This window comes from Camelus ferus, chromosome 7 (assembly GCF_009834535.1).
Source record: "Camelus ferus isolate YT-003-E chromosome 7, BCGSAC_Cfer_1.0, whole genome shotgun sequence".
Classification (NCBI taxonomy): domain Eukaryota; kingdom Metazoa; phylum Chordata; class Mammalia; order Artiodactyla; family Camelidae; genus Camelus; species Camelus ferus.
The window spans coordinates 11,734,526-11,747,295 of record NC_045702.1 but is presented as its reverse complement, the minus strand read 5'-3'; the positions used below and the strand labels follow the sequence as shown (position 1 = coordinate 11,747,295).

The window sequence follows — 12,770 nt, the reverse complement described above, 5'->3', positions numbered from 1 at the left end:
GCATAGTACTCAACGGTGAAAAACTCAAAAGCTTCCCACTAAAATCTGGGACAAGACAAGGATGCCCACTATCACCACTCCTATTCAACATAGTCCTGGAAGTCCTAGCCACAGCAGTCAGGCAAGAGAAAGAAATAAAAGGGATCCAAATTGGAAAAGAAGAGGTAAAAGTGTCATTATATGCTGATGACATGTTACTATATATAGAAAACCCTAAAAGGTCCACACAAAAGCTACTAGAGCTGATTGAAGAATTCAGCAAGGTAGCAGGTTACAAAATTAACATTCAAAAATCAGTTGCATTTCTTTACACTAACGATAAATCAACAGAAGAAGAAAGTAAAGAAACAATCCCCTTTAAAATAGCACCCAAAGTAATAAAATCTCTGGGAATAAATCTAACCAAGGAGGTGAAAGAATTATACACAGAAAACTATAAACCATTGAGGAAGGAAATTAAAGAAGACTTTAAAAAGTGGAAAGATATTCCATGCTCTTGGATTGGAAGAATCAATATTGTTAAAATGGTCACACTGCCCAAGGCAATCTACAGATTTAATGCAATCCCTATCCAATTACCCAGGACATATTTCACAGAACTAGAACAAATCATAATAAAATTCATATGGAACCATCAAAGACCTAGAATTGCCAAAGCATTACTGAAGAGAAAGAAAGAGGCTGGAGGAATAACTCTCCCAGACTTCAGACAATACTACAGAGCTACAGTCATCAAGACAGCATGGTATTGGTACCAAAACAGACATATAGACCAATGGAACAGAATAGAGAGCCCAGAAATGAACCCACAAACTTTTGGTCAACTCATCTTCAACAAAGGAGGCAAGAATATACATTGGAATAAAGACAGTCTCTTCAGCAAATGGTGTTGGGAAAACTGGACAGCAGCATGTAAAACAATCAAGCTAGAACACTCCCTTACACCGTATACAAAAATCAACTCAAAATGGATTAAAGACTTAAACATAAGACAAGATACAATAAACCTCCTAGAGGAAAACATAGGCAAAACATTATCTGACATACATCTCAAAAATTTTCTCCTAGAAGAAATAAAAGCAAGAATAAACAAATGGGACCTAATGAAACTTACAAGCTTCTGCACAGCAAAGGAAACCAGAAGTAAAACAAGAAGAAAACCTACGGAATGGGAGAAAAGTTTTGCAAGTGAAACCGACAAAGGCTTGATCTCCAGAATATATAAGCAGCTCATACGACTCAATAAGAAAAAAATAAACAACCCAATCCAAAAATGGGCAGAAGACCTAAACAAGCAATTCTCCAAGGAAGACATACAAATGATCAAAAAGCACATGAAAAAATGCTCAATATCACTAATTATCAGAGAAATGCAAATCAAAACTACAATGAGGTATCACCTCACACCAGTCAGAATGGCCGTCATTCAAAAATCCACAAATGACAAATGCTGGAGAGGCTGTGGAGAAAGGGGAACCCTCCTACACTGCTGGTGGGAATGCAGTTTGGTGCAGCCACTATGGAAAACAGTGTAGAGATTCCTCAAAAGACTAGGAATAGACTTACCATATGACCCAGGAATCCCACCCCTGGGCTTGTATCCAGAAGGAAATCTACTTCAGGATGACACCTGCACCCCAATGTTCATAGCAGCACTATTTACAATAGCCAAAACATGGAAACAGCCTAAATGTCCATCAACAGGTGACTGGATAAAGAAGAGGTGGTATATTTATACAATGGAATACTACTCAGCCATAAAAACCGACAACATAATGCCATTTGCAGCAACATGGATGCTCCTGGAGAATGTCATTCTAAGTGAAGTAAGCCAGAAAGAGAAAGAAAAATACCATATGAGATCGCTCATATGTGGAATCTAAAAAACAAAAACAAAAACAAACAAACAAAAACAAAGCGTAAATAAAGGACAGAAATAGACTCACAGACAGAGAATACAGACTTGTGGTTACCAGGGGGGTGGAGGGTGGGAAGGGATAGACTGGGATTTCAAAATTGTAGAATAGACTACACTGTATAGCACAGGGAAATATACACAAAATGTTATGGTAACTCACAGAGAAAAAAATGTGACAATGAGTGTGTATAAGTCCATGAATAACTGAAAAATTGTGCTGAACACTGGAATTTGACACAACATTGTAAAATGATTATAAATCAATAAAATATGTTTAAAAAAAGAGTCTGAAAAAGTATATATATGTATATGTATAACTGAATCCCTATGCTGTACACCTGAAACTAACACAACATTGTAAATCAACTATATCTCAAATTTTTTTTTAATTTTTAAAATTCAAAAAAGACAGCATAAATGAAAAGACATACCACTAACTGGAAAAAGGTATTTATAATCCATCTAACAGATAAAGGCTTAGTATCCAGAATACATAAAGAACTACAAACAGAAAAAAAGATACATTTCTGGGAAATCTCTCTCTCACACTCACTCTTATCTGGAGGTGACTGGTCTTCCTTCCTAGGCAACCCCCCAGAACCCCCACTTCCCTCAACTAACATAGTTTTAGTTAGAACTGACAATCCTAGTACCCAAGCTGGCCCAATCTAGATCCTATTCTCATATTTTTCAATTAGAAGAAAAGGATAATTTTCCTCTGCAAAGCTGGAAAGATGCAAGATACAGCTTACAACCCTTCTTTTCCCCTTTTCCCCACTCAACCCCACCCACATGCAGAAGTAGCAGTCTACAGTAAAACAATGAAGAAAACCTGCATGAAGAACATACAGATGTTCCACATATGCCCCTGTCCTTTTAGCAGAATGGTCACCTGAATAAAGCAATTCTTCTACCTAAGCTAGCTAGAACTGAATTTCTGTAACTTACCACCAAGAATTTAAACAAGTATTCAATGAGGTCCTTAAGAAAATAAGTCAAAAAAAAAAACAAGAACAGTATTCATTATTGATTAGCTCTTAAATGAGCCCTTAAGTAATAAAGGCTAATTCTAAAATCTGAAATCCTAAAATGAACATAATTAACATGGAAATAAATTCTAACAACCTATTTTTAATATACGGCACTTACTTAAAAGCAGGCCCACTACAAAAAAATCATGATTCAAATAAATGCGTATACGCTACACATATAATATATATATAAGCTTATCTACTCTAATTGCTGAATCTTCATAATTTAGCACCTACATGCCTTCCTAACACATAAACCAACAGTAAAGCTAAGAGGTGACTAATTTTTTTGTCAGACATTCTAGTCATTAAGGAAGATGCCACAACAAAGATACTGAAAATAACCAACTATTTTGCTGCTCCGAAGAACAGATCATTATTAATCTCCTTCCACTGTGGAAACTGACTATTCACTATCACATAACCAGGTTTTAACAGATGATGAAGTACGATGACACATCTCCCCTCCTAGTTACCAAATTTCCTTAAAAGCTTCTTATGGCAGACTTAGAGCAAAATCATTCTTGAAAGTCAGAATAAATTAGAACCACTTAGAGGACCTAACCTGTTTTTCTCCCATTAATTCCTCTCCGGGTTTTTTTTCCCTGTGTTACAGCTAATCTAATTTGTTGAAACAAAGATGAGGGACGTTCACCTATTGCGGAAAAGAAAATCCAAATCCAGTCCATTTGCTACCAAGAGTTTCCGTGGTCCCCAGTCAACTCCGAGAAGGGAGTGGAAGAGTTTGTGTGCAAAGAGGTAGCAGACACAGCAGGCCTCTCTAAGAGAGCCACAGGCCCTGGGAAAGTTAGGGTTTTTAGGGAGCAAGATGTGTATTTTTACTTTTTATTCATCTTCTTGACACTCAGCCACATGCACCACCAGCTGCAACCATCTCTGAATTTTCATTTCTAATTCACGAAGTACCAGAATGGACTAAGACAGAGACTGAAGGCTAGGCTATGGAGTACTCCTGCCTGACAAAGTTACTTCCAGAATTATTCCCCCAAAATTATTTTCTTTCTTATCAATTTAAAGGAAAAAACAAAGCCCTAATGTTAAAATTCCTTCCAAAGAATTTGTAGAACATCGAGTTTATAAATCTCCTAAAGTTCTCTCTTGTGCAGATTTCATTCTTCAAAATGGGATTCACTATCTTCCTCTGAAGCTTAAAAAAAAAAAAAAAAAAACCTCCCATTATCATTCCATCATGACTTAAGTACCTTCACCATTACACTTCTTGCCAATGTTCTAAAGGCAGACAATATGTAAATAATAATCTCCTACCATTTGAAACACTGAAATTAGGAGGAGAACCAGCCAGGCCTCACCTGCAAGGGCTCCTGAACCCCAAGAGGGCAATTTGTAATGTGCTTCATGAATTACAAAATTCAGAGAACAAAAGAAGGCTCTTCTGTCTTAGCAGAAATGCCCACGAGCGCATGCTGTGCTCTTACCAGCATGTCGGTGGCACTGAGATAGTGCTTGCTGGCCATGCACTGTTCCAGCTTCTGAGGCACTTGCTTGATGTTCTCAATTTCATCCAGCAGGTTCAGGACATGCTTATGTTCAATCCCTTCAATCCACAATTTCCGAAGCTCATCTCGTTTGCAGTGCAACAGCATCTTGCATGAAAGCAGATTCTCTTTCACCTACAACGTAACACAGTTACAATCCTGGGTCAGTCCCAAGTCTCTCCAGCCTAAACCCATCATCTGTTTGGATGCTTCACTGGTACTGCTGTAAGGATCAGTTCCTAGTTCCCACTCACTCCCTTTCATTGGTCTGCCTGCAAAATTCTAATCCTGGTTCTGACAGACTCACCTAAGTACGTCACCATTTCTGTGTCTGTATTTTCTCTCTGGTCCCACCTTTGAGTTTGTCTAGATAAAACTACTCACAATATAAAGCACTTTGAAAAGAAGAAATTCCACCCTGATGTTAATACCTCTAAAAGGGAATGACTGATATCCCCATTCTTCCTGGCATATTTCCTATTCAGCTGACAGGTCACTGGGTCTATCCTTTGAGATCTGTAACTTCAGCTCAAGTTTACAACCAAGGAACTGGGCCTTCATTTCACCTGACCAAAATGAAGACAAGCCCAGTTTCCAGAAGAGAGAAGATACATTCAGAGATCATCCCCAAATCAAGAGAATTAAGGACACACCAAAAAATTTGTCATGTATTTTGCTTTTTAAATAGTGAATAAGACAACTGCAGGCATTCTCACAGATCTGCAGTTTGGTGACCAGCATAGGTACAGCTTGAAAAACCAGAAGGAGAGGGTAGTCATAACGTACATGATAAGAACATTTTCTTTATCCACCCTAATTTAAAAAAAATTTTTTTGCTTATTTTTACTTTAATTTGCTTTTTTGATTAAAATAATCCAAAATTTTTGTACTTTCAATTTTATTTTTAATCCTTTAGATTATTTCAAGCCACTGAACACACATTATGTGAAAATCTAGATTACAATAACATAATTGGTGGGTTTTTTAATTTTATAACATGAAAAAATAAAGAGAATCATGAGCTTTCACAATTCACAGAACTACTTTCACATACTTTTGACGTTCTTCTACATATATTTTTATTTAAATTAGAAATTCATAGTTGTTTAGTTTTGTTGCTTTTTGTTTGAGGTAAAATTTATACATGAATATATCAAGTGTCCCATGTAACAAGTTTTAGCAAACACAGACACATGTGTAACCCAAACCTTCCTCAATATATAGGACATTTCCATCACCCTAGAAAGTCTACCATTGTTTTTAAGAATTGAAAATCTGTCTTCTTCTACAGTATTTGGTGTGGTGGTGCACGATGCTATATTTTTGGTGATTATAAAACTAAATTTCAACGTTTTTCCAACAAACATGGAAAATATGAAGATAGAATGCTAAAATTAGAAGACATCTCGGGAAAGCATCTAATCTAATCCTACAACTTTAAGACAATACCTAAAACAGTTTTATCAAACTCTTCAATATGAAAAGAGGACTGAACAAAGGGACTTTGTCATCTCTCTTGATAAGCATAGCAGAATGATTATTAGCTTTTTTTGGGGGGGTCACAGACCCCTTGGAAAATCTGTTGAAGAAGGTTCTAGTTACCTCTACTCCTTCTGCAGTCCCACCAAAGAGATGGCAAAATTATTTATTTTTAGCATAAAACATCAAGAAAAGAGAGAACAGAGATGAGGGGACAGCAAAGACGGCAAGAAAATCTTGGAAGCTGGCAAGAAGACAGATGACATTGAGTGGGATTTGCTAACACTGAAAGGGAGGCACCAAGAACGCTGAAGGCAAGAATACAGGGTTAAAATGTTAAGTGTTTATTTTGGAGCCTTCATCCAACCACACAAACATGCAACTCCCTCCCCTCAACGTTGGCCAAAAATAGGAGGTTTATAACTGGAAGAAACTGAATTAGAATCTGGACCAGGAAATGCCAGATACATCCCAAAGGAGGGTGTGAGGCACTGGACAGCAGGAAGCTGAAGTCAAGGTAAGTCAGCCTGCTCTGCATCCTCAACCTCCTTCCAAGGTTTGCTCTGATAATACTCAGCTTGACTTTGAGCCCCAACACAGGAAACTTATGGCTTTTCCCTGGGAAAAGAACAACCAAGTGGAAAGATCTATCGATAGTGCTATTTGAGGTTTCACCAAGGCAACTGTCAGGTCCCTCTGCCCCATCACCACTAGACAAGCCCCACTACCTGCTCTGAGCTTCCCATCAGCTTTGTAGGACACCTCCCTCCATCCAATGAGTTAGCCAAGAATCACCATACAGTCAAGGAAAGCCTGTATTAAGGAAAGATAGACATCAACACAAACAAAAAAGTGCTGAGGGGTGTGGGGGGACAGAAACTAAGCAGGAAAAAGAAATTTTTAAAAGCTCTAATATCCCTTAGGGAAAAGAAGAAGGTCTTACATCAATGAAACAAGAGTAAGATGCTATAAAAATATCAGAGAATGAAAAGCAGTTCTTGGAAATTAAATATGTGATAGAAAAAAAAATTCAATACTAAAGTTAGAAGAAATCTTTGAGGAAATTTAAAACTCCAAAAAGCAAAAAACAAGGAAAATAGGACATAGGAGGGGACTGACTGAAGAGGTCCAACACTTGCTAAGAATTCCAGGGGAGGAAAAATGAGACAGTGGAGAAAAAGAATAAAAGAAAAGAAAATTTCCCAGAGTAAAAGACATGAATTTTCAGATTCAAAAGGCAGACCAAGTGTTCAAGATCATGAAGTGAAAAAAGACCCAAGCCAGGGCACATGATCCTGACACCATAAGAACACAAGGACGTAGAGACGATCTTAAAAGCTTTCAAAGCGGGGTGGGGGGGGGGGGGGGGGGTGCGCAGCCACAGGCCATACATACCAAGGATTATGAATCAGAATACATCAGATTTTCTCAACAGCAACACTAAAACCTACAAGACAACTGATTTTGAAGACACATTATTCCTAAGAGAGAATTCTTTCTGAGGAAAACTATCAATCAAGTGTGAGGACAGAATAAAGACATTTTCAGACATGCGAACTCTCAAAAAAATAAACCTTATATGCACCATATCTCAGCAAGCTACTGAAGAAGGTACTCCATCAATACAAGAGAAAAATAGAAGAGAAAAAACACAAGATCCAGGGAAGGGGTAAACTGATGCAGAAGAAAGGCAATGGCATTCTTCAGTCATTAACTCCAAGGCAAATAACAAAATGGTACGAGCAGAAAGAGTATGTTAGATGGCTTAGATGCACATATTTATGTTGTTATAGTAAAATGAGCACAGGCTATTTAACCAGAAACCAGGATACAACTACACAGAGAGGATGAAGGAAGATGATGAGGTGGGGTGGGGAAAAGAGGAGGCAGGGGGCATAACTGGAAGTTCATATACAATGTCTAAAACAGAAAAATCAAGAAAAATAGTATAAACATATTACTTAGAAATACAAATAGCTGGTTGAAAAAACAACTAAAAGAGTTTAAGTCCATGCCTTTGAGGTGTTGGAATTGGAACTGGGTAGAATGAGACAGGAGAGTGCTAGTTTTTAATCAGCATTTGTGGTTTTATATGATTTTTTAAACACATTTCTCAAGGTCATTCCTCGATCTTCTTGGAGTTCCTGGTCTCTGGGTTAACAACTCTAGCTATTAAATCCATTCTATTTCAAATCTTGGTTAAAATCTATCAGAATCTGATTTCTGATATTCTTCTCCTATCACCTTGGTTCTTTACTTCTCAGCTTTATCCCGTGTGTTTAATGGTTACTATGCAAACAGTTTAAAATACATTTTATGTCATACAACTCCCAACTAGGCTCCTGATCAAGAGAGTGGGAGATAAACTTAGAGTGTCAGGAAAGCTTGGCAAACTCCTTTCTAATTGGAAAAAGACCACTATGGCATTTCACACTAGGATATATACAATGTAATCCACTCACCCCTTTTTGTTTACTACATGGAAGGAAAATGAAAAGGAAGATAGAATTTCTGTGTGTATTTGGGGGTCGGGAAGATGGCATCAGGATGTGTGGAAAACAAACACAACAAAATTATTCCCTCAACTGAGTTCAGCCAAAGCTACAGACCTAAGAAGCTACAAGAACTTTTAATACTAATTTGCCCTGGGCCTTCGGCTTTTTGATTAGAAAGTCAGAGTTATGAAGAAATGTTCTTTTAAAGCTTGGGGTCGGGGGGGACACTAGCCAGCAGTAAAAGAAGAAACATGAAGAATCATGTGCTGAGCAAAAGTTGTCAGACATAAAAGAGTATATATTGTATGAAGTTCTAGAACAGGCAAAAAGAATGTAGAGTAATAGACAGGCTTAAAATCAGCAGCTGTTTGGAGCTGGATGGGGTGGGGGGTATTGCCTGCAAAGCAGAAGGGAACTCTCTGGGGTGATGGTAACACACTCAAGGATACATACATTTGCCAAAACTCACTGCATTGAACTGTACTCTAAAAAATAATGCATTTTATTATATGTAAGCTATAGCTCAACAAATATGATTTTTAAAACAGGTTGGAGAGAAACAGGAGTATATCCATTAATGAATATGTAAGAAGGGTACCAGCTTACACCTAAACCTTTACTTCTCAAATGCCTGTTCTTTTAGAAATGCAGTGACAGCATCTTAATTACATTCTACTTAATTTATCAGCATAATTAAGATTGAAAAGTTACATTATTGTTTCTTCCTTAAATAAATTCATGAAGAGTCAAGCTTTTCAAATCATGACATCAAAACCCAAGAAATCCTTCCTCAAACCCAAGTTTCCTTTGCTTCCTAAGAATTCTAGCAACTTCAGTTGCTCCTAATCACCTGTTCAGCAATAGTAAAAATTTCCGTTTCAAGACTCACAGACATAGAGAACAGACTTATGGTTAGCAGCAGGTAAAGAAGGTGGGAAAAGATAAATTGGGAGTTTGGAATTTTCACCTCTTGGGGAGTGATGGAAATGTTAGCTATCTTGATTGTGGTGGTGGTTTCCTGAGTGTATACATCTATCAAAATTCATCAAATTGTACATCTGAAATATGTGTAGTTTACTGTACAGAATTTATATGACAATAAAGTTGTTTAAAAAAAGAATATCAGTTTCAATAAAAATGAACTTCAATAAACAAGTTAGTCTAATTAGAGACTTTTTAATTGGTGACTTTAAAAAGAGAGAGTAAGGCACACAGGGCCCAAGAGGTCATCGTGAATGGATACGGGAGATGATGCAGAAAGCAGGGAAACAGACTTCAGCAACTCTGCCTTGGGAAGTATCAAGAGAGGGAAATGAACGGGGGGCCTCTGAATAACACTGTGGGAGCATTTGACAGAGGAGGATGCTGATGGAGGCACAGGGCAGGTGGTGGAGGCCTTAACTCTAAAGTTGTAAAATCAGAAAAGCATTGAACTTGATCAAGGATAAGACAAGGGGAGGAGGAGAATGCCTTTGAGTGTGCGTATTATCTGTAATAAAGCACTATCAATGTGCAAGCACCTCATCAAAAACTGTACACTAGAAATAGCCTGTACAGTTCCCCATATGCAAGGGATGGTAAATGAAAATTAATGTAACAACCAACATTAATTCTAAAAGTACAAAATACCATATTTTCTCTTTTTTTGTAGTCAAAATAAATCTACATATAAGCATTTTTCATGGGTATCCTAAACACGTGACCAACACACTTTTTTTTTTTCCCCCATAGGCTTATATATAGAAAGTGCCTAGAGAGAATGAACTTCAGAAACACTACTCCATGTTTGGTTTAAAAGCCCTTTAAAGCTATGGATCATTTTTAAATTACCCTCAAACTTCTATTTCCTGTGCTTTTTGCCCCTTAGTTTTTTAGCTTCCATTCTAAGGTCTTAAATTCCCTGAGAGGTTCCACTCAACCCTTTCCAAAGGCAGTGCTTTCCTTCTGAGTTGCAGAGTCTGGATACAGTACACAAATTCAGATACAGTTAAACTTGATGAAAAGATTTCCTCATAGTTCTTGTGACCGCATCACGGCACTCCAGACTACTGCTCAGATTTTCAACTACAGTGTCTCATCATTGCTCTCAGTTTCACATGTCCATTTCTGGGCTTTTTCCCCTTTCTTATACAAGCAGCTAGGATTTTCTATCTTATATCCGGACTTAAATAACTTCTTACCAAAACCATGTTGTTCAACTCTGACTTTTTTTTTTATATTAAGGTTATTCTTCATTCTAATTCTACTGCTCAAGGTATATTTTCATATACAAAGTCACAACACTATCTGAGTTAAATGTTAAGTAATGGATGTTGTATTACTCAAGAATTAAGCCCTAATGAATTCTTCAATCATCACATATAGTTATTTCCAATTATAGGCAAGAAAAATGACTTAAGAGCTTGATCTAGCACCAAAAGAAGTGCCAAAATCAGGGCAAAATGTAAAGGGTTTATGCACACATCACAACAGAGACGAGCATCTATGTTTTCCCTTCAGCCTACCTGCTTCTATAATAAGCATTAGATGGATACTTAGTATCTTTAAAGAAATCTAATGTCATCTCATCTACCTAGTACAGGATGGAAGAAACACTCAAAATCAAATACTACCAAGAAGCATCACCTGTACAGCCAAAGCCTCCAACTTGTATCCACTCATATTCACCTATTTTGGTGGTGCTGCTGCAATACCAGTCATTATTATGAGACACACTGACGGAACCAACGGATTCTGAAGTTTTCTAACGTAACATCTCATCTGTATTCAACAGTAATAGGATAGCCCAAGTATTTTGCTTGTTATCCACATAACTGACCTGATCAATTGTACATGGTGTTTTATTTGCACATATTTTTTTAGTCTAGAAAAAATGCCAATTGGACTTGACTGGTGTCAAGAAGTTCGGAACATCTGGGAAGAGTCAGATTCATCTGTCAGCTCATATTATTCTCAAGGACGTAGATTCTGCCAATATAACATAAACCCGTCCATGAAACAAATTCCAAATACACATACCAAAATGGGAAATGTGAATAGTTTTGTGTTCAAGCTTTTAAAGGTAACAAAGCACAAATATGAATATCTCTCGTCTGCCCTGGCCCCCACTAAAATCTATTCTCATTATAGCAGCTAGAATAGCCCTTTTAAAATGTTAGACACCACATGTCATTCTTGGGCTCAAAACCTCACCACCATTTCCCATCATACCCAGAGTCAAAATCAAAGTCCTTACAGGGATCAAGACCCCACATCACCTTCTCCCTCTGCCACACCTCCTCTTCCCCGCACTCCTCTCTGGCCACTCTCCCCACTTCCCTCTGTGCTCCAGCCCCCTGTCCTCCTTGCTGCTTCCCCCAAATTCCAACCCTGTTCTTGCTTCAGGATCTTTCTGTACCTGATATTCCTTCTTCCTGAGGTGCTTTTCCAGACTCTCCCTCAGCTCCTTCAGGTGTTGGCTCAAATGTAACCACAGTGAAGCCTTTCCTGACCTCTCTATTCAAAACTCCCTATTCTTTTTCCTTGCCTTTTTTTCCCCAGTGCAGCATTTCTTACCATCTGTTATGCCCTCTTTTACTTATCTATTAATTTATAGCCTGTCTCCCTTGACTAGAATATAAACTCCACAAGGACAGGCATTTTTGTCTGTTTAATTCACCTCTATACCCCAAAACCTAGAGCAAAGCTCAGCACAAAACAGACACTTCTTACACAGAGACTAAATCAATGTTGCTAAATTCCACTTGTTTTCCTCTCTCCTCCCACTAGCATGTAAGCTCCACAAGGACAAGGACTGATATTTTCCATTATATGGAAATCTAAAAGTTCAGCACCTAGGACAGCACCAGGCACACAGCTGGCACTCAACAACTATTTGTTGAATGACTCATTACATTCTTTGACAGAAAGCAGGAAGAAAATTTCAACTCAGATCTACACATTCTCAACAACTTCCTTGGCTCTGAAATAATGTCATCCAATGATTATTGACTCCTCCCCATTTTTAATTTAGAAATATACGTACTTATATTTTGTATATAATCGAAAGTGCAATTAAAACCCAAAAATGACATGGAAAGATCAGTGAAGAAACAGTGGTTCCTTGGCAATAAGAAATGGACTTTCACTATAACTCAAAAGAAAAAAAAACAGAAATGGACTTTAACAGTACAAAATTATCAAATTATACAATGAAAAATTCACCTTCACTTTTCCCTAGTATCTTTCTTCTCCCCTTTATCAATTAAAGGCTTTTCTGAAAAGAAATTTACCCTTTTCTTTCTCTTGCCAATATTGAAGCTAATTCATAACAGTTTTGTGACATTTACTT

The 12,770-nt window shown here is 37.5% G+C and overlaps 1 protein-coding gene across 2 annotated transcripts in view; it reads right to left on the bottom strand.

Annotated features, from left to right (window-relative positions):
* EXOC4 (exocyst complex component 4) overlaps positions 1-12,770 on the bottom strand; it is a 698,176-nt gene that overhangs the window by 661,777 nt on the left and 23,629 nt on the right. For both annotated transcript variants that reach the window (XM_032483367.1, XM_032483368.1), the window contains exon 3: positions 4,407-4,601. In XM_032483367.1, the coding sequence (XP_032339258.1) occupies positions 4,407-4,601 (195 nt within the window). The remainder of the gene's footprint in view (positions 1-4,406; positions 4,602-12,770) is intronic.